Genomic DNA, 27558 nt, shown 5'->3' with positions numbered 1-27558 from the left:
GCAGGCTATAGCCTGAACAGGATGGAACTTCTGGGGCCTAATATATTGCCCACTCTCTCTGTTTCCTGCCTTTCCTTCAACCTTTATTGCCTCTATGCCAGAGATAAAGTGAATTGTTTTCCTTTGGAACTCAAAGGCACATGCCCCCCTGAAATAGTACCACTCTACTCTGGAGAGACGGCAGAGCCCCCAAACCAGCCCGTCATTTAGTGGCCCAATAGACCACAGGCTGAGAGATGCTTGAGAAGAGGGACCTTTCTGGGTGAGTTCCAGAACAACTTCTTAGAGTAGGAGTCTTCCATTGCTAAGAGATTATTTATCTTTGCCATTGCTCTCATCCCAGGATCTTTCTATGGCTAGTCCAGACTCACCATCACATGGTACTCCTTACACCTTTGGCCACTGTGTGCCCACCCTAACTTGAGTAACCTGGGATTCCTTCCTCACTTTCAGGTTCCCAGCCAAATTCTCTCTCCCTCATGCTTCCCTGAGTATGTTGTAGTGGTGAGCAGTGTGGCCCCGGGAGTCAGACAGATTCACATTCTGGGCCCACAGCCTTGTAGCTGGGCCACCTTGGGCAAGTCTTTTAATGTGAGAAGTAAAGGAGATGATTCATTTTCGGAAATAACCAAATAAAAGCTGTGCTGTCTAGTTAACGGTAGGTTTACAACCTATTGGAAAAAATGTATGAACCCTCTTTCCCCCCCCATCCCCGCCGCCCCTCCCCCCCCCCCCCCCCCCCCCCGCCGATGCTGCAACAATGGAGTCCCAAACCTTTAGGCACTTTACTTCTTGGTTCTTCTTCCCCTCTCTGTTTTGTGGGCTTATTTTTATGGGCTTATTTGTAGGGACTTTGCAATGGGCATGAGCCAAAGAACAAAGGGAGGAGAGAATGAAAGTGTCACCTGAGGGAATGTACATTTGTTCCAATCAGACTACTTTTTGCCTTACATGGGCATAGGTGACTTCTAGGTAAGGCTCTAACTTCTGTAGTACTCAGCCAATGAGGAACCAGGGGAGGGACTTGCATGCTAGGAGGTAAATTGCTGTAACTGCCCCAAGTGTGCCTGTCCATCAAGCACCTGCTCTTACAAGAATGTTGATTAAAGCCTCACTTCACTGTGCTCTGAGTCTCTGTGCCCCTCCTTTGATCGGGTCAGTGGGCCTATTCCTCACATTAACTTCTCCAAACTTCAGTTTGCTCATCTGTAAGACTGAGATAATAGCATGCACCTTATCTTGTTCTTAGGAGATTTAAAGGAAATGATGTAGATAAAGTATAGCACCTGGTATAGCCAGGTTCCCAATAGCTATTCATTGTTACTGTTATGAAGATTTTTCATTATTACTTTATCATTAGCCCTTCTTGCCCCATGCTCTCAGCATCTTATTTCTGGGTTTATTCTTTATCACCAATTCCTTCAGAATGCCAAGTTGTCTATCTGTAGGTACTTCTGTCAGCTGCTGCTTTGGGATAATATTTGGCCTCTTGATGCCTAGATTGACATCATACCAACCTAAATCATCTTGTGAAAATAAAACAGAGTGAGCTTAATATCCTGACAGGGCTTCTTGAGCAGGTCAGGATTTCCTGGACCCTCACCCCTTCTGCATGGCCACTGATGACAAGGTTTGACAACCATGAAGAGGAAGTCATCTTGACCCCCTTTCTAATTGGCTTAGCTGATTTTAACTTCTACTGGTTACTGTTGGTCACAGTCCTAAAAAGTGCTTTGGATGCTTTCATTTGGAAAATTGAGAAAATGACAGTAAAAGGTAGAGCAAAACAACTTCTAAGAAAGAAGAACAGTTTACTTCTTAGGGGTCTCATGTTCTCCAGGATATGATTAACTATGTAGGAACTATCAGAACAGGTTTTATATCTGATAAAACATACTTATTTGAGAAAAAAAAAATTTTTTCTCTGCATTCCTCAAACTTGCAGAGTTTGCCCCTTGCCCCTGAAAAAGAAATCCTTGGCCAAATCTAGTTGACATTCAAGCTTAATTTACATGCATTTTATCTACAGACTAAAGGTCATGTTGTGTGAAATAAGCTGAAGCTTTTAGGTTGTGATTCTGCTACAAAGGGAGCATTTTTCAGCCCATCAGTTGCTTTTATGTAGCTCTTTTGAGTTTTAACAGCTCTATATTTTAAGTAGATATAATTTACTTCTAGTTTAACTGAAGTTCAAGACACAATTTTCTTCACTTAAGGGTAGAGTTAAAACAACAAGGCCAACTAAATATCATTCAAGATGCAATTTATGGAGTTTGTTCTGAATGCAATAGAGTAACCCTTTCATCTGCCATTCAGAAAGTTTCCTGTACTTAGCAAAGTGCTGGAAACTTTGGAGACCCTGCCTAAGCTGTATGTAAAAACTGTGAAGTACTTGGGAAAAAATTGTGGACAACTATATCCAAGTTAAATGATGAACTGCTACTCCAAATTATTCCCTGGTTTTTCAGTAACCTAATGTGTGAGTATTGGAGTCTGGAATCATTTTTACTTGAGGGTGGAATATGCCTCTAGGCAAAACTTGAGGACCTTAGAATTAATCCCTCTGAACAGGGAGACCTTTAGACAAAAATCCTTTACAGTGAGCTGTGTGATTAGCATTGGGGCAGTCAAGAAGAGAGAAATCAATTCTCACTAAGGTGATGAAGGAAGTTATCATGGAGGAAACAGAATGTGAAGTGAGCAATATAGGGCTGGTAAGATTTGGGCAGGCAAGGAGGTCAAATCACTCCAAGGGCAGATAATAACTTAAGCCAAGCTCAAGGGACTGGAATGAAAATGGTACCAGGCTGGAAGAGCAAGGAACCAAGGAGGTCTTGCTGCATTGGGGAGTTTGGGCTGGAGGGGAGGGGGTGGAATTCCTTGAATTTACACTTTTGAGAAGTTGAGTCTGAATCTGATGGGCAATTGGGAGCATTGTAGACCCTTTATCAGGAAGGAGTCATGAAGAAAGTCATTCTGTAGCACTGGTCTGGTAGTGCAATGCAGGAAAGGCAGGAAAGAGACCAGAGGCAAGAAGAAAATTAGGAAGTTATTGCCTTAGTCCAGGCAAGAAATGATTCATGTCTGGCTAAGGTGGTGGCATCAGAAATGGAGAAGAAGATATATGTCCTACAAATACCAAGACAGAAGAATGAATTGAACTGGTAACTAATTGGATATAATAAAGAGAAAGGAACCATTTAGTCTAGATCCATCCAATACTGAGAAGGATGGTGGCATCACTGGCAGGATTGAGGAAACACTGAAGCAAGTTAATTTAGAAGTGAGGATGCTGAATGTGTTTTGAGACTGAATATGAGATGAAAAGGTTGGGGGGGAAGGGAAGGAAAACTGAGGAAGAAAAGAGTATTCAGAGAAAGGAGAACATCCTGCTTCTAAGAACTCTTGTCTTCTCTGTGAGAGAGAGGTCTTCACAAGTCTGAAAAGTAATAGGCACACCCAAAACCTTTAGATTGAGTGCTAGAATCATACTGTGTTTACTCCTGACTCCCTTTGAGGTGTGTGACCTTTGACAGCTCACTCAACCTCTCTGTGCCTCAGTTCTCTCATCCTTAAGAAGGCAATGATAGCAGTGTCTATCTTAGGTGTCACATAAGTATTCAATTCAATAATTCATGTAAACTCTTTAGCATGGTGTATACAAGTTAATAAACCTGTTAGCTTATTATTACTGATATTTCAGTATTTCCCGAATACTTCCTTTCTGTGCTTCAGGGAATTTTGACACCTTGTAATAAAAACAATACAGATTGAATCAACAGAATTTGCCAGAGAAAGGGCAGATTCTAGGATGACTCAAAAGTTTGGAATCTCAGGTGATTAGGGGAACACACAGATCTCTAGAAAGAATGCTGTTTCCCAGATAGTTGTTTTTCTGGTTACTGGATCCAAAAGGAAAAAAAAAAAAAAATATATATATATATATATATATATATATATATATATATATATATCCTATATATATATATAGGATATTTAGGGAATTTAATTATATGAAACATAATTTACAAATATCTTTATTCATGTCCAATGTGAACTCATTCATTCCTTCATTGACCAAATCTTTTTGAACCTCATAAGAACAGCATGTTTTTAAAAAAAATTTTTTTTAATGTTTTATTTATTATTGAGAGAGTATGAGCTGGAGGAGGCAGAGAGAGAGGGGGACATGGAATCCAAAGCAGGCTCCAGGCTCTGAGCTGTCAGCACAGCCCAACGCAGGGCTCAAACTTGTGAAATGCAAGATCATGACCTGAGCCGAAGTCAGACGCTCACCCAACTGAGCCACCCAGGTGCCCCAGAACAGCATGTTTTTCAGACCAGTGGTCCCAATCAGCAAGTGTTCTGATGCTAAATGCATCAATAATTATTTTTTTGGGTAAGCATCTCACCCCTAAGGACCTTCTCCAAATGTTTTCTGGGGTAACCACTTACAGCTATTCCCTGAAACAAGGAGGAGGGAGGAGGGGGCTGAGCAAAGAGTAGGTTGACAAAACATCTTCACAAATGTTTTTGCTATGTACAAAGAATGCCACAGGGCCGAGTTTTGAGATAATGGTTTAATTCTTTGTCCATTTCCCAACACTGGACAAGTTACTTGCTATGGTTTATGTATACTTTTCTGACTATAAGGTAAGGATAAGAATGCTTAGATAAAAATCAGAAATTACCTGAAGATGCTTGTTGAAGGGAACAATGTGAGCACAAAATATTGTTATTAACAGTTGGTGAAAGATTATTCCAGCAACATTCATGCTTCAGAAAACTCCATTAGAGACCAGGAGGAGACAAGTGATTCTCAGCTCACTTCAAAACACTCATCTCTTTCTTTCCTAACTCCTTCTGCACTTATTTGTCTGTATCACACAAACTAAAACTCTGTGTACAGTTTTGGTCTCCAATTTGTCACCTTTAGGCACCTTGTCTCCTTAAATACATCTCACCATTCTTCGCTGTGCCTCTAGTGAGGTAGTTGATGAATACCTCTTCACTGAAGAATTCATCCACAACTCAACAAGTGCAAATCTAAAGTGAGGTATCTGTCAGTTTCTGAATCTGGTTTCTTGTCCTGCTAAGAGTTTTGAAGGTGGGTCCTAGAGCATTTTTTAAATTCTTTACTCAGAATTCATGCTAGCCACCAAATAGGAGATGGTATTGGTAAGACTTAGAGGCCTGCTCCACCTGTCAGAGATTCATTCATTCGATATGTGGTTACTGAGCAACTACTATGTCCCAGGCACTATTGTGGGTGCATGAGAGACAGTATGAATGAAGCATACAAATCCCCGTCCTCTTGGACTTTATGTTCTGGAAGGGAAGGGCAGGCAAAAACCAAAGTACAAAATACATACAGTATTAGGGGTGATAAGTGCTATGGAAAATGATAAAGTAGGGGTGGGGATTAAAGAGGGGGAAACAGGAAGATGCAATTACCAGTCATGTGAGTAGGGAAGGCTTCACTGAGAAGGTGATGTTTGAGCAAACACTTGAAGAAGGGGGAAATGAGCCATGTAAATATCTGGGGAAGGGCCATTCAGGCAGAGGGAACAGCAAGTGCAAAGGCCACAAAAAAGGAAACTGGAGCGGAGTGAGTGGGAGGGAGAAGCCGGTCAGAAAGGAGGTCAGAAAGATAGAGGGGGCCAGATAACAGTTCGCATATTGCTTTGCAAGCTGTTGTAAGGACACTGACGTTTATCGGGAGTCTTTGGAGGTTTTCAGGCAGAGGAGTGACATGATCTGACCTTCCTTTTCAGTGAATCCCTGTGATGACACTAGATTCTGTATGGGGTAGGGTTGGCAGTGGAAGCAGGAAGGCCTTTTAGAGACCTATTGTGATAATCTAGATGAAATAAGATAGTGGCTTAGACCAGGGTGCTGGCAGCAGAAATGATAAGAAGTGGACAGTACCTAGATAAATCTGATGGTCGAGCTGATGGCATTTGCTCACAATCTGAATATAGGTGTGAGGAGGAAAATAGATATTAAATGACTTCAAGGTTATTGGCCAAGCCAATGGAATTGCCTTTAACTGAGATGGCAGAACTATAACTGTTTAAGAGGAATATCAGGAGTTCAGTATGGGGCATGTTAACATTGAGATTTCCTTGAGATGTTCAAGTGAAGAGGTCCAAAAGGGAGATGCATACCAGAGTCTGGGAAGGGGTCCCAGTTGGAAGTGTCCCCAGAAAATAGCAGAAGTGCTGAGTATGAGCATATTTATTACCTGGACACTGGCAGGCTCTAACCAAGAATCTATCCACTCCTTATTAAACTCAGACTGTTGGGAAAAAAAATAACAACTCAGGGCGCCTGGGTGGCTCAGTTGGTTGAGTGTCCTACTTCGGCTCAGGTCATGATCTCACAATTAATGAGTTCAAGCCCCATATCGGGCTCTGTGCTGACAGCTCAGAGCCTGGAGCCTCTTTCAGATTCTCTGTCCTCCTCTCGCTCTGCCCCTACACCACTTATGCTCTGTCTCTCAAAAATAAATAAAAACATTAAAAAAAAAACCTCTTTTACAAATAACTAGATTAAACCAATTAACTGTATTGTGAGCCTTTTGTGCCCAAAGATTTTGTCTTACCTTTATAAGCACAGAGCCCAGCTTATCAAGTGTTTGCTGATAAATAAATAGGTACTTCTAATCATTCAGAAATATTTTAGAAATAAATTCAAAAGAAATCTTTTAGCAACTAAGTAATATGTAAGTTAATGTAACAAATGCTAAGTGCCTGTTCTGGGCAGTGTGGGTGCACACTGTGGATGATGAGGAAGAATAGGAAAGGAATCCCCAACAAATTTATTGGCTAGTGGGAAGAAAAAGACAAATCCTCAAAAACTTGTGACACAAAGCAAAGGATAATAGGATTCTAAGAGAAATAAGATGAAAATCCAGTGGGCAATCAAGAAAGGTGTCAAGAAAGAGGCAGCATTTGAGCCAAGGCTAGAAGGATGGACAGGACTTCACAAGGCAAATACTGGGTGGAGGCAAGAAGGGACTTGAACAGCAGGTGCTTTGTTTTAACTCAAGCATGATATGGGTTGACATAAAAATATCTGAAAGTCTTTGCCTTTGTTGTTGAAAATTATTTTGAATACAGAAACTGTGAATACAGAATTTAAAGATGTTATCCCACCATCTTCTTACTTGCTTTGTTTCCAAGAAGAAGACTGTTGTTATCCTTGTCTTTGTTCCCCTGTATGGATTGTGTCTCCCCCCACCCCCGGCTACCCCTAAGATTTTCCCTTTAATACATGTTTAAGCAGTTTTATTATGATATGCCCTAGTGTCATTTTCTTCATGGTTCCTGTGCTTGGGTTTTGTTGAGATTGTTGGAGATACAGATTTATAGTTTTCTTGAAATCTTGGAAAGTTTTCTGCTATTATTTCTTCAATATTTTTCTGACCCCTTCTCTACGCCTGCCAGTCAGGGACTCTAATTACATATGTGTTGGGCTACTTGGAGCTGTCCCACAGCTCACTGATGATCTCTTCACTTTTTATGTCTTTTTTCTCTGTGTGTTCCATTTTGGCTAGTTGCTATTGCTGTGTCTTCACATTCACTAATCTTTCTTCAGCAATGTCTAATCTGATTTTAGTCCCATTCAGTGTACTTTCCATCTAGACATTGTAATTTTCATTGCTAAAAGTTTGAATTAGGTGTTTTTTTTATATTTTTTATGTTTCTATTTAACATGTTCAATCTTGCTTTAGTTTCTTGAACATTTGGAATACAGTTAAAATAAATGTTTCATTGTCTTTGCCTACTAATGCATTCATTTGTATCATTTCTGTGTGAGTTTCACTTGATTGATTTTTTTTTTTTCCTCATTATGGGTTGTGTTTTCCTGCTTCTTTGCAGGTCTGGTAATTTGCTATTGGATGCTAGACATTGTGATTTTACCTTATTGGGGGTGCTTATAGCTCAATTGGGCACTCTTTATATCAAGGAGTAGAAAACACACAGCCTTGGGTAACTTCCACATGGCTGACAGGTCACTGAGGTTTACAGAGGTTAAACATCGTGCTTAAGATCACAAAGCTGGTGAGTGAAAAAAATGGAATTCAGATCAGATGGAGTTGGATCTGACTCTAAAGCCTGTGTTCTTTACACCACACCTTTTGGGAGTTGAACATTTTTCATTTCAGGTAGTAAAATCTGTAAAGCCTTTCATTTATGGGTTCTTCTTTTTCTTTTATGCTTAGAATGTTCTTCCCTATCTTAAGATCTTAAGATCAAATCATCACCTCTATTTACTCATAGTTACATATAATTTCATTTGAAAGCTGTTCCAACACATTTGCATGTGTTTTAACTATACAGAGATAAAAGGAACCTTTCTTTCTCCTTTAAGAAACAATTGGCGAGAATTAGTTAATAGATTGCTGGATTTGAAAATAGGCAATTCACTACAAAACAACTTCTTAAAGTAAGAGCAAGGATTTGAGATTAGTAACTTGACTTAAAATGCTACTTTTTCTTTCTTTCTTTTGAATTTTGGGGTTGGGGGGAGAATTGTCTCAGATAGATTCAATGTCACATTGACTGTGTTTGCACCTGATGGAAGAAAGATGTGAGCACAGGAGATACTGGGAGAATGTGTTTCTGAGAGAGTGGCCCAAGTTTCTGTTTCTGCAGTTGGGTAAGCCCATTCATGAGAGGAGGGCTCCTTATTGCCAAAAACTCTGACCCAGCCTATCAACATAAGGAAAACCAAAAGGTCTGGCCATTCCTGAGATGCAGCTGCTTGAACTGCCCACAGGACAAGACTGAGAACCTGGGGCTTGTTGGTGCCTGAGAGGCACCTGGTGGGAGAAGGGAAAGGCTAAAGAAGGGGGTCATAATGACCAATAGCAACTTCTGTTTAATGGGTTAGGGAGCTTATCAATTTATGTCTGGCTATTTCTATAAATCCTACTCTGTTTTCCATTTTAAAGATAGCAACTAGACTTTAGTCAAATACTTTTATTAAATAGTATGAATTAATGATTTTTCAAAAATCAGAACCAGCCCGTTTATGTTCAAATCATGAAATGATATCTTTATAAAACACCAATACAAACATATAAAGTTGTCTTTATCATGACTTTATTACTCCTCCCAGATGCTTCCTAGGGTAAGTATTGTCATGAGTCCTATTTTGTCAAGAGTCTGGGGCACTTGTACTAAGTCCTGTGCAATCAACAAGAAACAACAGATATCTGCCACCACTGTTTGACCTGAGGTCAGAGCCTGAAGAAGGCCTTGAAGCACACTTGGGGGAGGAAATGCTCCTTCAGGGACTTGCACTGCACATTTTCATATGTTCTCAGTGTTAATAAATGTCCTGAGGCCCTGATCCCAGCTGAAAGCAATTTTGCTGGAGACACTGGATGAGGATGTTTGCTGGAACCATCTCTTCCAACTGGGATTGTCAGTGAGTCCTGAGCCCAACCCCAGCTGCTTCTGTGACTGCGTGCCAGAGGGCTGGCCAAGGCTTGTGGGTGGCCTCTGAACCAACACTCTTTAATTATTTGTTTAGCATTTTGTTAGAATCCGGGCAGTGACTAAGGCAGGGTAAGAAGGAAGGTGGCAGGAGGCTGTACTGTCTCCAGCAGTTCTATAGCTCTGCAAAATAAATGCCTGAGGGAGAAGTAGTCCAAGCACTGCTCCTTGGAGGGCAGACTGGCCTCCATACCCATCCTAATCCACTTGGTAAAGCAAGAGTTGTTGGTGAATGGCATGGTTCCCCATGGCATTGGATTTTCATTGATGTTTGAGACTCGTTTTCATGTCAGCATCCCCATCTCTGCCTAGCTGACCCAGCCCTAACCAGCTGGGTGCAGAGCTCATGCAGGTGCCTCTACTCAAGACAGCATTAAAGGTCTAGGTTATTCCCCTGCATACCAGGGGGAATATCTATTATTTCTGGTTTTGTAGTGATGTTGATACGGACAGGAAAGGGACAGTGATGTCTCAGGGATTTTGTCTAGGATAATCCTGGCAGCTCCATGCTCCTGTTTCTAGGCATTAGTGGCATGTCTTCCAAAATAAAGTTATCTTAAACAAGCAGTCACAAAGAGAGATAGGTAACCACATGCTAGATGTTCATTTCTCATAAAACAATGTTACTGCTGGTTGGAAAGGAATAATATAATTGTTTGAGGAGTATATTCTCCTCCTAATTGAGTAACCAATTATGAAGTGTTTATCGAGTACTTACTTTGTGCCTAATGCCATTCTAATGCTGGGAAAGAGAACTAAGGAGTGAACGGGGCATACAGAAAAAGGATGAAACAGTCCCTACCAATAAGAACCATCTGGTTGAGAAGCCAGAGCAACACATGAAAAAGTGTGCCAACAACCAGCCATATGGTAATGCTGCTGGGCTCAAACCGGGAACAGTCAGTGGGAACGGAGGTCTTTGGGGTAAGACCTGGGCAGGGTTTTGTTGGACCCTCAGGATTCCAGTCAGGATAAACTGACAGGATCACTCACCTGAGTGATCATCTGAGCTGACAAATGCCTGGACCTTTGGCTGATCCTCCTGCAGGCCTGCAGGAACAAGGTCATACTCAAGAATTTCACCCCCATAAAAGGCAAAGTCCATCTTCCCATTGGGAATTGCAGATTGTCATACCATGTCTTGGCCCCAGTGTGAATTCTCGTCTTTCACAGGGCTGAGTCCAGGGTGACTTACCCCAGCTTTGGCCTGCATGAGGGATTCCTCCAACACCTGTGGTCTAGCTCCAGCAGCTGGACCACTACATTCACAGCCCTATCTCTACAGTCAATGGTAGGCTGATTATCAGCTCTCAGGAGCTGTTTCTGAAGGATCATTTGTATGTGCATAATAACAGCAATTTGCATAATTGCAGAGAGTCATAACGAGTATTCATTTGTCTAAGAAAAATGGAATTTAAGTTACAGAATAGGTCAGATCTGAAAGGTAACTTGGAATTTGAACAGTGTTTTAGCTAGCAAACTAGAGCCTGTACTGGGGGAGCTACAGAGAAGCCTCAGCAGCACACATTGTTTATGCAGTGCTCAAACCAGAACAAACTGGTGTGGATGGGCAGGTTTGCTCTCTTTTTCATGAATCAGTCCTGAGAGTAGAAGGTGTGAAGAAGGTAGGTCAAGAGGGTAGCCAGCCAACCACCACACAGTTTTGTGTTCAGATGAACAGTGGGGACTTGCTGCATTTAGCAATACTTGTGCTGACAAGACATACTTTTCATTAAACCTTTCACTTTTGCACAGAAAAGATTTCTTAAGATTGATGTATCTTCAACTAGTGAAAATCTAATGCCCTATTCATATTAAAACTAAACGAAAGCAAAAATTTGCATTTTGAGTGGAATTGACAGTTCCTTTTGCAAAGGCTCAGCAGTATGAAAAGGTAGTTGTGGGAGAAAATAACACTCAGCTCTGGAAGCCAGCTGAGTGAAACTGGGCCAGATACTCCACTTGTTCTCTCTGGTCCTCAGCTTTCTCTTCCCTCTCTTCCCTCTGACTCTAGGTCTCTGGGTGTCCCTCCCTACCTCCTCTCCCCCATCCTCTGGTTGGAGCAGAGTTTGAAATCATGTCTAGTCCAAACCTCTCATTTTACAGATAAATAAGGCCAACATCACCCTAGTTCACCCAGAGTAGCTCCATTTTTGTTTGTTTTATATTTTGGGGTTTGGCAATTTATGTGGGAAAAAGAAAAATCTTATGACTAATGAACACTTTGAAAATCACTGGACTAGACAACTGTTCTAGTTCATTCTATGGTCATTTGTCTAGAAGCAACAGGGGTCTGTCTGAGTTATTCCAAGTGATGGGAGTAATTGTGAAGGCATGATATTTGGGTTCCAGGGAAAGCTGGGCCATTAGATCCATCTTTTGAGTTCACATGATGTTTGCATGCTCACATCTCTCCCTCTAAATTACTAAAAACCTAACAAAGTGACAATCTTTTAAAGAAATATCTTTTAAAACTGTATATACTATGAAGTGAAAATCTTTCTTATTGCCTTCATCTCAGTCACCAGGAGAAAAAAGAATCTCATGACACTCCCAACTTTTTTTTGTGCTTATCCAGACATGTCTAAGATATCCTTTTTAAAAAAATGTTTATTTATTTCCTTTGAGAGAGAGAGAAAGCATGAGCAGGGAAGAAGCAGAGAGAGAAGGGGAACAGAGGATCTGAAGCAGGCTCCACGCTGATGACAGTAAGCCTGGTGTGGGGCTTGAACTCTTACAAACCATGAGATCATGACCTGAGCCAAAGTCGAATGCTTAACCAGCTGAGCCATCCAGGCACCCCTAAATATCCCTTTTTAACCAGAAAGCTGTATTGTCTGTTGTGGCTGCAAATGCACCTTGCTTAGCAGTATGCTAAGGCCCTCTATCAGATGAGTGTATATCATTTTACCTCATTAGTTTTCATCTGTTTAACAACTGCCCTACTGATGAACATTTAGGTTGTTCCAGTGCTTTTGCCATCACGATGTTGCCATGAACATTCTTGTCCAGGATACCCTTCTGTTAAAAAGAAAACTGCAGGCCCCAAAATGGCATCACTTAGGCCACGTCAGCAAACCGAGACTGAACACTTAACCTAACAGCACTTTCAACCCACCACCCCCTCCAAGGAATGTAACCTTTAGCCAATCAACATGGAATTTCTTGGCCAATACTAGGAAATTTACTGATAGACCCCTTCTGCTCCCCTTAGGAGGGCAACCTTGCCTACACATTGCATTCCGTGCTAATAAATTCTTCTTTTTTTAAATGCCCTCTCTCTGAATTTATTTCTTTTGTTTAGCTCAACAGAGCTCCCCTCTGCTTGCTAGATGGGATGCTCCTGATTCATGAATCATTTACTAAAGCCAATTAGATCTTCAAATTTACTCAGTTGAATTTTGTTTCTTAACAGATTTGGTGGCAGCAGTAGGATATAAAGCTGACTTCTGATGGCATTTTGGGGACAACCAGAAACACAGTCCTGGTACCCTGCAAGCCCTTTGAGTTCACTGTCTTTCTTGCCATTTCTGAGGGCCACTGGTGAGTCCCTCCTGGTTTGAGCTCTGCTTTTTTTGCTTTAGAGCTCCTGATCTAATTGGCTTTCTAGTCTAGGGTTATCTGGTCAGGGTAGACTGACAGGAGGCTCTAACAGATCACCAGTCCTTAGCTCTTGGTTCAGTCCACAGTGCCAATTTGGAGTCCCTTGCCAGTTCTGGTCCAGTCCACAGTCCCCATTTACTGGGGTTTGCTGGTTTAGTCCACAATGGGAATTGCTGGTAGCATACACGGTCTTCTCTTGGCCAATCGATGGAGAAATCCTTTGGTTCCTGCTGCTGCATTCAGGTGCTCATGTTTGTTTTGTTCTGTTTTGTGTAAATAAAGACTTAGTAATGGGATCCTTAAATTCTAAAGAGTTAAGTATTCTACCTTCTAGCACAGTTGCTTATTTTATATCTTACAATTTGGTCCTGGAAGTCATAAAAGTATGCAAGCTTATTTTATGTCCTAAAGAACTTGGCTTGGTCACCATCAGGTGGCAGGCCCCAAAATAAGGCCAAACAGAAATGTGAGTTGTACCCCAATTGTGGCTAGACATGGCCAGACAGAAATGTAGGTTAACTCCACTTGATAGGGTCCTACGAAACTGCTACCAGCTCTCAGAGGAATTGCAGCCTAGAAATATAATGGCCATGGTAGGGAATGTTCCAATTAGATAAGATCATTTAAGAGGTACACTTGAAAGTGAGGTCTCCCAAATTAAACAGAATGGGATACCAGTTTTAATTATCAAGTGGAAGTCTTAGTTATTGATGGAGACTCTGACTGCTCCCATTTCCTCTAAGTACTCGTTCTACTAATCCTGTGTCTGAATTGTTTTTCCACCATGAAAAAACTATGCAACTGTAAACAAAAGGCTGCCAAATTAATGGCCTTAGAGACACCCTCATATCTACCTTCAAAGGAGGGCCCCCAAATCGACCCCTTCCAAAGATGACAAAACTGAGGAGTTTTCTTGCAAACTGCTCATTATTCCTTTAAACAGCCTAGGGCAGGCACCTGGGTGGCTTAGTCCATTAAGCGTCTGACTCTTGATTTTGGCTCAGATCATGATCCCAGTGTTGTGACATCGAGCCCTGCATCAGGCTCTGCACTGAGCATGGAGCCTGCTTAAGATTCTCTCTCTTCCTCTCCCTCCCTCCCTCCCTCCCTCCCTCTTTCTCTCTCTCTCTCTCTGCCCCTCTCCCCTACTTGAGTGCTCTCTTTCTAAAAACAAACAAAAAAACCAGCAACAGCCAAGGGGATACTCTGGTAGATACCAGAGCCTGCAGAGGGAACCTGAGAAGCATTGGCATAAGTCAGTGAGAGGTGAAAATTCTTACCAGAAGCAGCTCTTCTGAATCTCTGTCTGTAGTACCCTGTCAAAAGAGGAAAATAAAATATGCTGTGCCTTCCTTTCCAAATCCAAAACCATTGTTTGTTGATTCCTTCTTTCCCAAGGATATTTATTGCCTCCTGGCTTGTCTTGTTTTACATAAATGGGTTTTGCTTTCTTCCTGACTGGGACAAGCAGATTGCTGGTTCTTTCTTTGGGCTGTGTTTGAGAGAGGTTCTGGCTTTGGGGAAGGCAATACTCTTTGCACCCCCTTGTGTTATACCCAGGAGAGTTATGCAGTACTGCCAGAGATATTCAAAATTGGAACTATGTCCCCAAAAGGAAAGAAACCAATTAAGAATAATGTAGTTGCATAGGTGAATCAATCTATGATATCATTTAAGTTATAGCTTAACTCGGAGGAATTGAGAGCCATTATCCAAATGTTATATATTTTTTACAAAACCAAAGTTAGCTCTAGAGGCAATTAAAAATTCACCTATTCCTTTACCAAATCCAAAACTTTTCTTGTTTGTCTTGTAGATTATTGGCTTTAGGAAACCCAAGCCCTTCCTGGGAGAACTTATATTCTTTCTCTGTTCCTTGATGTATACATTTTATCGTGTCTTTGAAATATAAACAATTACCTGAGACTGAAGGTTACTTAATCTCATCCCAGAAAAGGGATTTAAAATCCAGTCGTCTTTGAAATTTTCAAGAAGCAAAATTTTTTTAATGTTTATTCTTATTTTTGAGAGAGAGAGTGAGGGAGCACTCTCTCTCCCCCACCCTCCACATGAGCAGGGGAGGGGCAGAGAGAGGGAGACAGAGGATCCAGAGCAGGCTCTGTGCTGACAGCAGTGAGCCTGATTCAAGGCTCAAACTCATGAACCATGATGAGATCATGACCTGAGCTGAAGTCAGACGCTTAACTGTCTGAGCCACCCAGGTGCCCCGAGCAAAGCCTTTTTAAAATACAAATGGTTAAAATACAAATGGTTAAATGCACAAACTCTAGCACAGCCTATTTAATTCCAGGAACAAATATGAATCTTAAAAATCTTCTCCACAAATATTTATAACTATAAGGCCTTTACATCTGTCTGCATGTGCATCCATATATATGTTGTAAATGCGGGGTATTTTTCTATCTTTAGATGGAATTGCTAAAGTTAATTTGTAAAAGAGCTCTATTTAGTTATCTCAGAAAGATAGAAACTAACCAAAATATTTTAATTTATTTTTTAATGTTTATTTATTATGAGAGAGAGAGAGAGAGAGCATGACTGGTGGAAGGGCAAAGAGAGAGGGAGAGAGAGAGAATCCCAAGCAGGCTCTGCACTGAGAGTGCAGAAATCAAGAGTCGGATGATTAACTGACTGAGCCACCCAGGCTCCCCCAAATGTTTTTTAAGTTCACATGATCTGGGAAAATATTCTCTATAAAAGCTAGCTTAAGGTTGATGATTTAATTAAAACAAACATGTCTATAGAGTTATCAACATTAAATATAAATTAAAACTTTTACTCTGTCTGACTTCACTGGACAAGTTAAGTTCATACTATCTCTTGCAGGATCTGTCAACAAAAAAAAACAATAGCTTAGTAGGAGAGTGGCTGACTTTGATGTCTCCTAAAGTTTTCATAGGTAATCTAAATGTAATTATTGGGAGCAAATAATTTAGATGTAAGTGAAATAAGAGTTTATAAATACATATTTTTTAATTTTTTAAATTAAAAAAAATTTTAATGTTTATTTCTTTTTGAGAGAAAGAGAGACAGAGCATGAGTGGGGGAGGGTTACAGAGAGAAGGAGACACAGAATCTGAAGCAGGCTCCAGGCTCTGAGCTGGAGAGCCTGACATGGGGCTCAAACCCATGAGCCATGAGATCATGAACTGAGCTGAAGTTGGATACTTAACCGACTGAGCCACCCAGGTGCCCCCATAGATACATATTTTTTTACAACAATTATATTTTATGGTATGTGTACTTAAAAATAGTTTCCCCAAATCTTTTTGGTAACCTGAAGGCTTCGGTAACCTGAAGCTAAGTGATGAGTTAAGTTAAATTCATTGAATATCTAGATCATTTCCAAATAAGATAAAACAATGAAACATTAAATACTGAACATAGGTTTATCTACTTTTGTTTTATTACAGAGAAACTAAAGATAAGTTTGGGTCTGTTAGTAAACACGTTTGGTGCTTTATTGAAAAACTGCACCATAAAGGGGCACCTTTATGTAACAAAAAATACATTTTTTTGTTGAGGGAAAGGAAAGTAATTTCCTAAAGCAGGGCTGATTATTTAAAGAGAAAAACTGTAAGACAAAATCTAAATGTAAAAAATAAACTTGTAGAGAGTTTGTGGGGAAGGAGATCTTTAGAAAGAAATGTTAATATATGATCAGGGTGGCTTTCATGCAAAGGCACTGGCAACAGGCTATAAAGATCATAGTATATGTGGATAAAGTCTCTTCTGCTTCGGCAAAAATGGCCCCTCATTGCCAGACTTTTGCCACCTTGATGTCCTAATAATATGGCAACAGTCTGCTCCTAAATCAGAGAAACTAGGATGGGTAAACAATGGCTGTAAAGGAAATGAACAGTTGGGGCTATGGGAAACCCCAGATGGCTTGGTTCCTCTCAGCAACTTAAAAAAATTAAAAATGTTTTTTCATTCCTTCCCCCACCAAGTGCATTTAAGATGAATCAAATTATGAATAGACATTGATAGGGAGACTTATATCAAATTGCACAGTCTAGCCCTCTCTGACTTGTCAGGTCCATAATCCTGAAAAAAATCTGTTTTTATTCCCAGAAACCTCAGACCTCCCTCTGAACCCTTTTAATACCTGCAGCTGGACTTCATTCAACTACCACTTACTATGGGTTATAATATGTTCTTGTGACTATATGTGTGTTTTCCAGAGGAGCTAAAGCTTTCCCCTGTTGTAAGACTGATACCCTCACTATAGCGAAGAAACAGTTAAAGTACATTTCCCACTTGGGTTATACCTTCCGTGATCTCCAGTGATTGAGGCACCCACTTCACTGGAAAAATCATATGAGCCTTAGCAAAAACTTTACAGACTTCTTAAAATTTGATCAGTAACAAACCTTCTGCTTTCCCCTGTCATCCCATGCTAGTATGACCAGCTACTGTAAGTCTAATGTCTCAACTCAAGAAGCCTTCCCAGGGGTGCCGGGGTGGCTCAGTTGGTTAAATGTCTGACTCTTGGTTTTGGCTTAGGTCTTGATCTCACCGTCCAGTTCCTGGGATTGAGCCACGCTCTCTGTGTAGAGCCTGCTTGGGATTCTCTCTCTCCCTCTCTCTCTGCCCCCCAACTTGTGCTCTTTTCCTCTCTCTCAGAATAAATAAATAAACTTAAAAAAAAAATTCTTCTGAGATCCAGTTCAGAGAATCTAAACTGGCCACAAGTTAGAGCCTGGTGATTGGGTGTTCTGGAAACATCATCAGAAAAAGACAGCCCTCAAGCCCCACTGGAAAGGGGATCTCACCGAGTGCTCCTGACCACTGACACTGCTACAAAACTAGAAGCAATACACATCATGGGTGCACACCACACAGCTCACAAAGGCTTCACTTGTACAGAATCTTGAGACTTTTAAATCAAATTGACAAGGAAGAGAAGTATCTGAAATCCAGATAGACTGCTTCTACCCAAGAGGACAGATCAAGACTTCTTACTTTAACTAAACATGAAACCCTTTCTCCTTATTTTCCCTTCCTTTATTCTGGTATTGGCCTAAAAGGTAATGGCCTCATCTTCATTTCCAAGGCTGTTGTTAAGGGGGGCAACCTCTGGAATTTAGAATAGGCTAGGAGATCTTCTGACTGCCCTACTCCCCTGGTTAGGGATAAATGTAAAGGCTAACTTCTGAATTCTAGAAATTATTGCAGAATCTGCTGCTAAAGCAATACTGCCCAGCAAAGATCCTTAGATTCTCTGGCCAAAGTTGTTTTTGATAACGGGATATCCCTTGGCTCTCTTTTAGCTGAGCAGGGAGGTGTCTGTGCTATGGCCAATACCATGTGCTGTACATTTGAGGCAGGAGGAAAGGGAGATGCAGGCGACAAGTTGACTAAAGTAAAGCCATTTTGGTTTTAGGCTGAACGTTAACTTAAAAGACAGCAAGTCTTAAAAAAAAGTCACGAGATCTGATTCATGGAAGACCACAAGACCCTCCTCCCTCCAGCAGTAAAAGCCACAAAGTCTAGACATTCTCAAAATTGCTCCCTATAGGTAATTTCACAACCCTAGGACAATGGAAAAACTAACTTCCCCATGTAAATGATAAGCCCAAAGTTAAAGAGTAAGCCCCTCCCTATATGGTTAGTTAATTTTAAAAACTTACAAAGTTCTTCATTACAGGAAAAGGAGGATCCTCTTCCCCCTCTGGGAGGAGAGACTGCTACTTTGTCGTAGTTCCTTTCTTACTTCTCTACTTAATAAATCTTTGTCTCCTCTTCCAAATGGCTTGCTGTTGAATTCTTTCTTGAGCAAAACCAAGAAACCTCATGATGAAGGACCCAAGGACTTGGCCCAAGGTCCCTCTTGGGGCCTCAGCCCATTCTGAAACAACTTAGCTTACTAGGGTGCTCCTTCAGTGGGGTCTTTTTTTTTTATTTGATTCTGATTGGTTTGGGTATTGGGGACCATGGCTTCAAAATGCACTCCAAAAATTAGGAATTATCCTGCTTCTAGTAATCATAATAATCTCCCTGGTATTCTTTCAAAAACTCTAAATGTATGTTCACAGCCACTAGCCATCAAGTAAATGATCTCCTTAAGACTGGATTGTCAAAAAAGGAGCCAAAAGTTTGACCAACTTAAAGAATGTAAGCCTTAAGCTATCACCTGTGAATGTGACAGAGATAAAGCCAAAACGTCATGACCTATGGGGACCATAGAAAGGAACAACAGAAACTGCAAGAATTTCAGAGCAGTAGCTAAGAGTGATGCTAATGCCTTAACTTTTGATCACATCTCTCAGTTGAGCTGAGAGTCCAAGCAAAGGGGGGGATTTGTTAAAAAGACAACTGCAGGCCCCAAAATAGCATCACTTAGGCCAAGTCAGCAAACCAAGGTTAATACCTAACCTAACAGCAGTTTCACCTCCCACCCCAGAACTCCACCCCCCCGACCCCAAAAATGTAACCTTTAGCCAGCCAACATGGAATTCCCTGATCAGTACTAGGACATTTACTGATAGACCCCTTCTGCTCCCCTTAGGAGGGCAACCTTGCCTACACAATGCATTCTGTGCTAATAAATTCCTTTCTTCTTTTTTCTAATGCCCTTCCTCTGCCTTTAAAATCCTTTGTTTGTTTGTTTGTTTGTTTGTTTGTTTAGCAAAGCTTCCCTCTACTTGCTTCAAGAGATGCTGCCCAATTCATGAATTGTTTAATAAAGACAATCAGATCTTCAAATTTACTTGGTAGAGTTTTGTTTTTTTAACACTTGTATACTCTTCCTACAAATGAGATTCCCAATTCACAGCATTTTCTTTCTAATGGATACTGCCAAATTATGTCCCATCTCTTTTCAGTTGAATTTAAAGCCAGCATTTGCTGTCTGATGCCAAGTTAGCAGGAAATTCATTATTTTTCTCCTGGGGCCTCTTCTTTGCCTATAGATTGTTCAAGATCCCATGAGATCTTTTAATCCAGCAACACCAGTTCTGTGTCCAGAGAGAAAACTGGAAGGTCTAGTTAGGCCAGTAGTAGGATCCATTTTGACTGTCTTTTCTCTCATCAGTACCACATGTTGTCACCACTAAGAATAAGTCCCCATACAATGTGATATGTCCCTGTCCATTACTGTCTTGATCTTCTCACTGGGGAGATGACCTGACGAGCCATGGTGTTTCTTCTGGGGAGATGATTCCACCTCGGTGACCCGTTGACCAAGGGTGCACTAAGCCTGAGCTCTCAGAGGTACCATTCTTTATGACTCAGGGTGACAGCCATTTTTTTCCCATACAGTGTGTCCCCCAAATGGCATCTGTGGGTTGGGAGGAACTTCCCACCACTGCTGTGGAGCTGTTTCTGCACCTCACCCACCCTCTTCCTAATACCATCAGATTCTCACATCATAAACCCAGGTTAACAATTTATTGTCACCTTTCTGTCAAGGTAAGCTCTCCCATGGAGACCACTGACATACTTTCCTCCTTGAACTCTATCACCCCAGAGAAGTTCTAGGTCTGGGAACAGACACTGTTTTATGCATAGGGGATAGAAACAAAACAGCAAATTCTCTCAAAATGCTTCCACTCAGGAGCAAGTAATAAATGCAGACATAAGTAACATAATATTAGATAACAATGAGCATTACAGAGACAAAGAGCCAGGTGAGGTGATGGAGAGTGGCCACTGGGGCTATTTTCAGCTGGAGAGTCAGGGAAAGTGTTCCTAAAGGGGTGACATTTGAGCTGAGGTTTCAGTGAAGATGTGAGCACAGCCTAGAGGCACAGACAAGACGAGTGATGATGGCCAATGTGACTGGAGCAGAGTGACAGGGGGAAAGTGGTAGAAGATGGACTTGGGGAGGGAGCAGGGCCACCTCATAGATGGATTGTGCCTGACACCCCTCAGGACAATGAGCTGTAAGGCCTCTTCCAGCTTTGCCATTCTCAAGTCCTAAATTAAGATTTAAAAAGCTCTCTATGCCAAATGTGATTCTTTAATTTGACAATCTAGATTATGTGACAACCAATTTTGAATTCTCTTATTTTGTTCCAAATTCTTAATCATTATCATCAGGAAAAAATGTTTTTGACTTTCTTGTGGCCATAACTTTTCATACCATATGTTTCACCGTGATACAATCTTAAATAGCCCAAGTCTGTTAAAAGAATATTCTTGTGTGAAGATTAACACAATTTACTGGTAAATATCTAAATTGACATTTAGCATATAAATGGAGCCAAAAGGGCAGGAAATGAAAACTCTTTCTTCACTGTCTTTGACAGTGAGTATATGAAAGATAAAGGCTAATTTTCCCTATTGATGCTTCTGTTGTTTCAAATGACTCCTTCAGCCGTGATCCCCCAGGCAACAAATGAAACATTTTGTTCTCTCAATGGGCAATTATACATTTTTAAAGATAATAAATTTTGTCCATAGTGAAGCTGATTACATTCATTTATGAAAATGACTAAAATGGTAAGTCAAAATTTCTTCTGTGTGGTTGGGTTGAGATAGTCATCAGAGCCATAATAGAAAGCACAGCAGACCTGGAAACAGGAAGGCTGGAGTTGAGTCCAGCTCTTCCACTACAAGTGATGGAACCTTGAGTAAATGATGTCACCTCTCTAAGCTTCTATGTTGTTACTTGTATAAGAGGGAGAGGCATATTGCACAGTATACCTTGTGTCAGAGAGTTGGTGGGGCTGGAGCATTATGGGGAGAAGCACCTCCAGTTCTTTACCTGGGGGGTCGGATATATATGTTTGTTTTATTATTCATCTTGAAATTGTACACATCGGTGTATTTGTGATATGTACATTTCACAATAAATTTCTAAAGCTGTCAGTAGATACCTGTTGACATACTTGACAAGAAGTAAATACAGCATGAGTTTTAGTCTGGATCTCCTAGCAAATGGAATAAACCTAGGTAGAAGTCAAAACAGTTTTTCCCCTCAAATCAAAACATGTTTTTCTAGACACATCTGGCTGGCTCAGTCAGTAGAGCATGCAACTCTTGATCTTGGGGTTGTAGGTTCAAGCCCCACATTGGGTGTAAAGATTACTTAAAAATAAAAATCTTTAAAAATAATTCTTTTTAACAAGAGTTTAATTGAAAGCATAATCAGTGAAAATTTCCAATGAAGCAAAAGGGTGTATCATGCTTAGTACAGCTTCCTCCTGCCCTAGCCCTCCATTCATCCTCACTTGAGGCTTTTTAGGTTTCTTTCCATAAATATTTGAGAAAGCCAAAAACAGAGTCTTGAAAGAAGCAAGAGAGAAGCATATGGAAACATTTGCATGCACAACAATTTTTTACATAAATTAAAGTATGTTACACATGCTGCTCTATACTTTGCATTTTTCATTTATCTTGGAGATGTTTCAATATCATTCTTACAGATTTAAATTCATTCTTTTTCACAGTATTTCATTTTGTGGGTATGCTACACTTTATTTAGCCAGACCCCTCTGATAAATATTTGGGTTGCTTTTGTTCTTGCTCACATTTCTACAGCAACCATCTTTGTACTTCTATCTCCTTGTGTGTATATATCTGAAGAATGAATCCCAAAGTGCAGAAAGTAGACCCATTTAAATTTTAGTAGTTACTGTCAAAATGCCCTCCAAAGAGATAGCATGCCTTTACACTTGATCAACAGAATAAGAGAGTGCTGCTTTCATGCATATCAACAATAGCCAAACTATAGAAAGAGCCCAAATGTCCATCGACCGATGAATGGGCAAAGAAGGTGTGGTGTATGTGTATATATACTCAGCCATCAAAAAAGAATGAAATCTTTCCACTTACAATGATGTGGACAGAACTAGAATGTATTATGCTAAGCAAAATAAGTCAGTCAGAGGAAGACAAATACCATATGATTTCACTCATATGTGGAATTTAAGAAACAAAACAGATGAACATATGGGAAGGAGGGCAAAAAGAGAAGAGATGGAAACAAACCGAGACTCAGATAGAGAACAAACTGAGGGTTGATGGAGGGAGGTGGGTGAGTGATGGGCTAGATGGGGGATGTGTAGTAAGGAGGTCACTTGTGATGAGCATTAGGTGTTGTATGTAAGTGATGAATCGCTGAATTCTATTCCTGAAGCCAATATTGCAGTGTATGTTAACCAACTAGAATTTAAATAAAATTTGGGGGAAAAAAGAGAGTTCTGCTTTCCTGACACTCCCATGATAATGTGCTCTGCTAGTCTTTTTATTAACAAATTTAAGAGGTGGAAAATAGCATTTCATCGTTTGAATTTATTTCTTTAACTATAAATGAAAATGAGCACTCTTGGTTTTTTTCTCTGAACTTCCTGTGTGGGTCCATTGCTCATTTTCCTTTTGGTTTCTTGTTCTGTATTGCTTTGTAACAGCTCTTTATATACTAGCCCTTTGCAATTATTGTTCAAGGTCTATGTTTCTCATTTGTTATCACTTGTAGTATTTTACCTCTTGCAGAAATTTTAAATTACTAGACAGTCAAATTTATACATCCTTCCTATATATATAGTATGGGGGTCATTTCTTTCTTGGAAAAATCTTTCCTACTCCAATGCCATTATAATTTTTTTCCCCAAGTTTTCTTCCAGTACTTTTATGAATTTGTTTTTCACTTCTAAATATTTTATCAATATCATTTAATGAACTTATTTAGTGTAATGAGTGAAGTAAGGATTAAACTTTTTGTTTATCCCCCATATATCTATCCCAGATGTCTATCCAGCTGTCTCAAATTCACTTCTTAAGTAATAAGTTTTCTCTCCACAGTTTTGAAATGTCACATTAATTTGGGTCTAAAAATTACTGAGTCTGTAAATTGAAAACAATTGGATGGTAAATTAATAAACTATGTCATTCTTGGCATATTTAAGGAACTATTAAAACAGTAGCATAAATAGAGTGTGATTACCATGTGTCAGGCCCTGTTCTAAATGTGTTGCATGTATTTGCTCATTTAATCCATATAACCATGCTATAAGGTAGGTGCTATTAGCTCCATTTACAGATAAGAACACTGAAGCACGGAGAGGTTAAATAACTTCCTCAAGATCACAATGCTTGTGAATGGCAAAGCCATGATTCAAATATAGGCAGGTTGACTTCAGAATCCTTGCTCCTATCTATAGTCTCTGCTGCCTCCACCAAATGGAAAACATGTTTGTGTGTGCTTCCTACATGCTAGGCATTGCTCCAAGAACTTCACATATAATGATTTCACTTACTCTTCACAACAGTCCTAAGAAATAATCACTATTTCTATCTCCATGTTATAGATGAGCAAACTGAGGCAAAGTATAGCTGGGAGACAGACAGGGAAAGGGGAGTGGTATGAGATGAATTCAGAGAAGGGGGAGCTTTGTTCTATCTTTAGAGCAGCAAAGAATCACAACAGTATGTGAATCAGGGCTGACCCAGTCAGATTTGTTTTTTTGTGACACTCACTGGGCACAGCATGGAGAGTGGATTGGGGAAGGGACCGCAAAGCTGGTGTGGGGAAATCAGATACCAGGCTAATACCATGCTGCAGTGACCACCTATCACAGATGGGCCATCCAGTGACGAGTGGACAGTATCCATGTGACATGAAAATTACTATCATCTGGGCAGCATCCACGTGCCAGGGGCAGAACTCAAGACAAGTGCTCAGAGTAGTTACATTTCCAGAGAAAACCCAAGTGTCCAGAGGCTAAGTACCATGTCTGCGCTCACCCAGCTAGTAAGTGCACACTCCCAACCACAAAGCCTGCCCTCTTTACTCAACCCACACACAGATTGGGCCCTTCAAATGCTGGAGGGCTGGCTCAATACAACCTTGAAAATTGGATTGAGCAATTCCTTCGCCATCCTTTGTCTTCTCAGAGGATAGAAGTCAAGGAGATCAGTTGACAATATTGACAGATGAGCTTCTGTCATCACATATCTTGAGATCATTTAAGAGTTTCCTTTTCAGTTCTACGTTAACTTTTCCTCAGACTTTTGAATATCCTCCTGAGGTTACTTTGTGAATCTTTCTCATTGCTTGCTTCTTGCCTGGATAAAGGGCAAGTTCGGGGTCCACTGTCTTCTGTGCTGCTATTAATCATCCTCTCTCTTTGCAGATCCGAGTGATGGTGGATCTATGTAACAGCACCAAGGGCATCTGCCTGACAGGTAGGCCAGCCTGGAACTGAGCAGGAGTGGCTCACGCCACAAACACGTGTGGTAGCCAAAGGGCCAGAGCAGAATGAACACCTGGGAACGCTGCGGGTGATAAAAACACATGTTGGTTTACTTTTACCAGATGTTTTTAATGAACTGAAAATCAATTGTAATATAATTATGAAAAAGAACATTTTTTGGTACTGCCATAGAAATATAGCCATGGAAAATAACTGGGTCTTGGGTAATTAGAAACGTGTGGTACCTTGAACTGGGGCCATAGATGTTTTCCTTATTCACATTAATTTTTAAAAGAGAAAAGAACGGAAGGAAAGAGACCTTAGCAGAAGTAATTCTTTCCTTACATCATATGTATGGCATAAATGGAAAGTTCTAGAAGCAAACTACTGATAAATCAGAACACTTTTGATGAAGAGTGCTCTGTGTGTGGGGCCTACTGTGTGCTAGGTGAGACAGGAAGTTATGTCATACACAGGTCCCCTCCACTTGATGAATCAAGGACAAAGAAACAGGAGGGAGGGAAATCAACCCCGAGGCACATCAAGCCAAGGGACACAGAGTGGCTGATGGGTTGGGCAGGGGAGGAGGAGAGTGCTATGGATATGTTCGTGTACACCTGAGTCTAACAGAGTCCTGCCTCTTGCCTGAGGGGAGGGGTGCCTGCCTTCTGTGTTTAGAAGCTTGGGAAAAGGAAGAACACAGACCCCAGAACATTCACCCAATGTGTTGCACCCCAGGCAGAGGGAGGCTCTGTCCAGGCCCAAGAATGGGCCTACAGAGCCTGATTTCAGACACAGCATTGACTACCTCTCTCCTCCATTCTGAGGAAATGGGGAAATTATTTTTGCATTAAAAATATAATATGAAGTAAATGCAGAGCTCTTGTGAGCCATATACATTTTTTCTTTTTTCTTTTTTTTTTTTAATTCAAGTTAGTTGACATACCGTGTAGTCTTGGCTTCAGGAGTAGAACCCAGTGATTTATCTCTTACATATGACACCCATGTCATATATCTTACATATGACGTCCTCCTTAATGCCTGTCACCCCTTTAATGCCCGTCACCCCCCTCCAGCAACCCTCAGTATGTTCTCTGTATTTAAGAGTATTTTATGGTCGTGAACTTTGAAACATAACCACAAGACTTTGAAGCCAGGTGAAGCTTTTGTTGAGCCTTTGCCTATGGCCTCAGGCTCTGGGGAGGCCCCTGTTGACCAGGCAGCACTGCTGGAGGTTAAGAAACCCTGCAGTTTCCTTGTGCCTGGGTGGCTTATTGGGTTAAGCATCTGACTCTTGATTTCAGCTCAGGTCATGATCCCACAGTTTGTGAGATTGAGCCCACCTACCCCTCCCCCCACCCCTGCCGCTATCCTGTGCACTCTCTCTCTTTCTAAATAAATAAATAAACTTAAAAAAAAAAAAAGAACCCCTGCAGTGTGCATCCAGTTCTAAGAAACCTCGTCCAGTACTGCAGTATTCTCCCCAGAACTTCTTGGTACATACCATGCATTAGGAGCGCAATGGGAGTTTGTTGAATGACTAAACCTATCATTTCTGTAAATGCTTAAATCAGGGTTGGTGGGCTGGTAAGAAAGACACTTACCCAAATCTGACTCTTGTTTGCTTAGTTTGATGTTAGAGAGAAAAGCTGTAATCCTGTGGCTTCTTGGGAAATGCTAATTGAATTACTCAAGTCACATTTCAGCCCTCACAGAAAATTAAATATCTTCAGAACAGCGTGGTCCTTCATTCTGAAACTCTTGTGTCTTAAGCACCTTTCTCCCATCTTTGGAAGTCCTTTTCAGAGTTCCCCCGTGTGACAGTAATGAGCGCTAGAAAAATGCTCAGATGGATGGAATTACAGGCACAAAAGCCCTGTTGAGAGGCACAGGAAAAGCCTCTTCCTTTTTGATATTTATTATAGACGTGATAGAAGGAGAGCCAGGCTTTTCAGTGAATGCAGGTGGAGCTGTTGAGACCACTTAGAGAAGACTGGGGGAGGGGATCAAATATGTGCTGGAAATGGGTGGAGGAGGTTATTCTTCAGTACCTCAAAATCTTTTCAGAAGCCAGCACCTTCTCCTTTCATGCCAGCTGGAAATTGGGTCCCCCTTTACATAGAAAGCTCTTCAATTAAAACTTAGGTGTGAAAAGTACAAGTTGTGGAGTGAGGTGGTACCTTGGGAGAGACCAAGCTGTCTGGACTCGAGGCAGGAAGGTGACAGGACCCAGAATCGAATTGGCAACTACAGGGGGAAGGGCAGAGAGCCTTGGTCCAGAGCCCCAA

At 40.9% G+C, this 27558-nt stretch overlaps 1 protein-coding gene across 1 annotated transcript in view; it reads left to right on the top strand.

Moving 5' to 3' along the window:
* Positions 1 to 27558, top strand: part of GLDN (gliomedin) — a 63130-nt gene that overhangs the window by 6953 nt on the left and 28619 nt on the right. The window contains exon 2 of the mRNA XM_027067246.2: positions 25211 to 25262. Within this exon, the coding sequence (XP_026923047.1) occupies positions 25211 to 25262 (52 nt within the window). The remainder of the gene's footprint in view (positions 1 to 25210; positions 25263 to 27558) is intronic.

The sequence above is a fragment of the Acinonyx jubatus genome, chromosome B3, assembly GCF_027475565.1.
Source record: "Acinonyx jubatus isolate Ajub_Pintada_27869175 chromosome B3, VMU_Ajub_asm_v1.0, whole genome shotgun sequence".
In the NCBI taxonomy this organism is placed as follows: domain Eukaryota; kingdom Metazoa; phylum Chordata; class Mammalia; order Carnivora; family Felidae; genus Acinonyx; species Acinonyx jubatus.
Note: the sequence above shows the minus strand (reverse complement) of the source record. Positions and strands in the feature narration are given on the sequence as shown.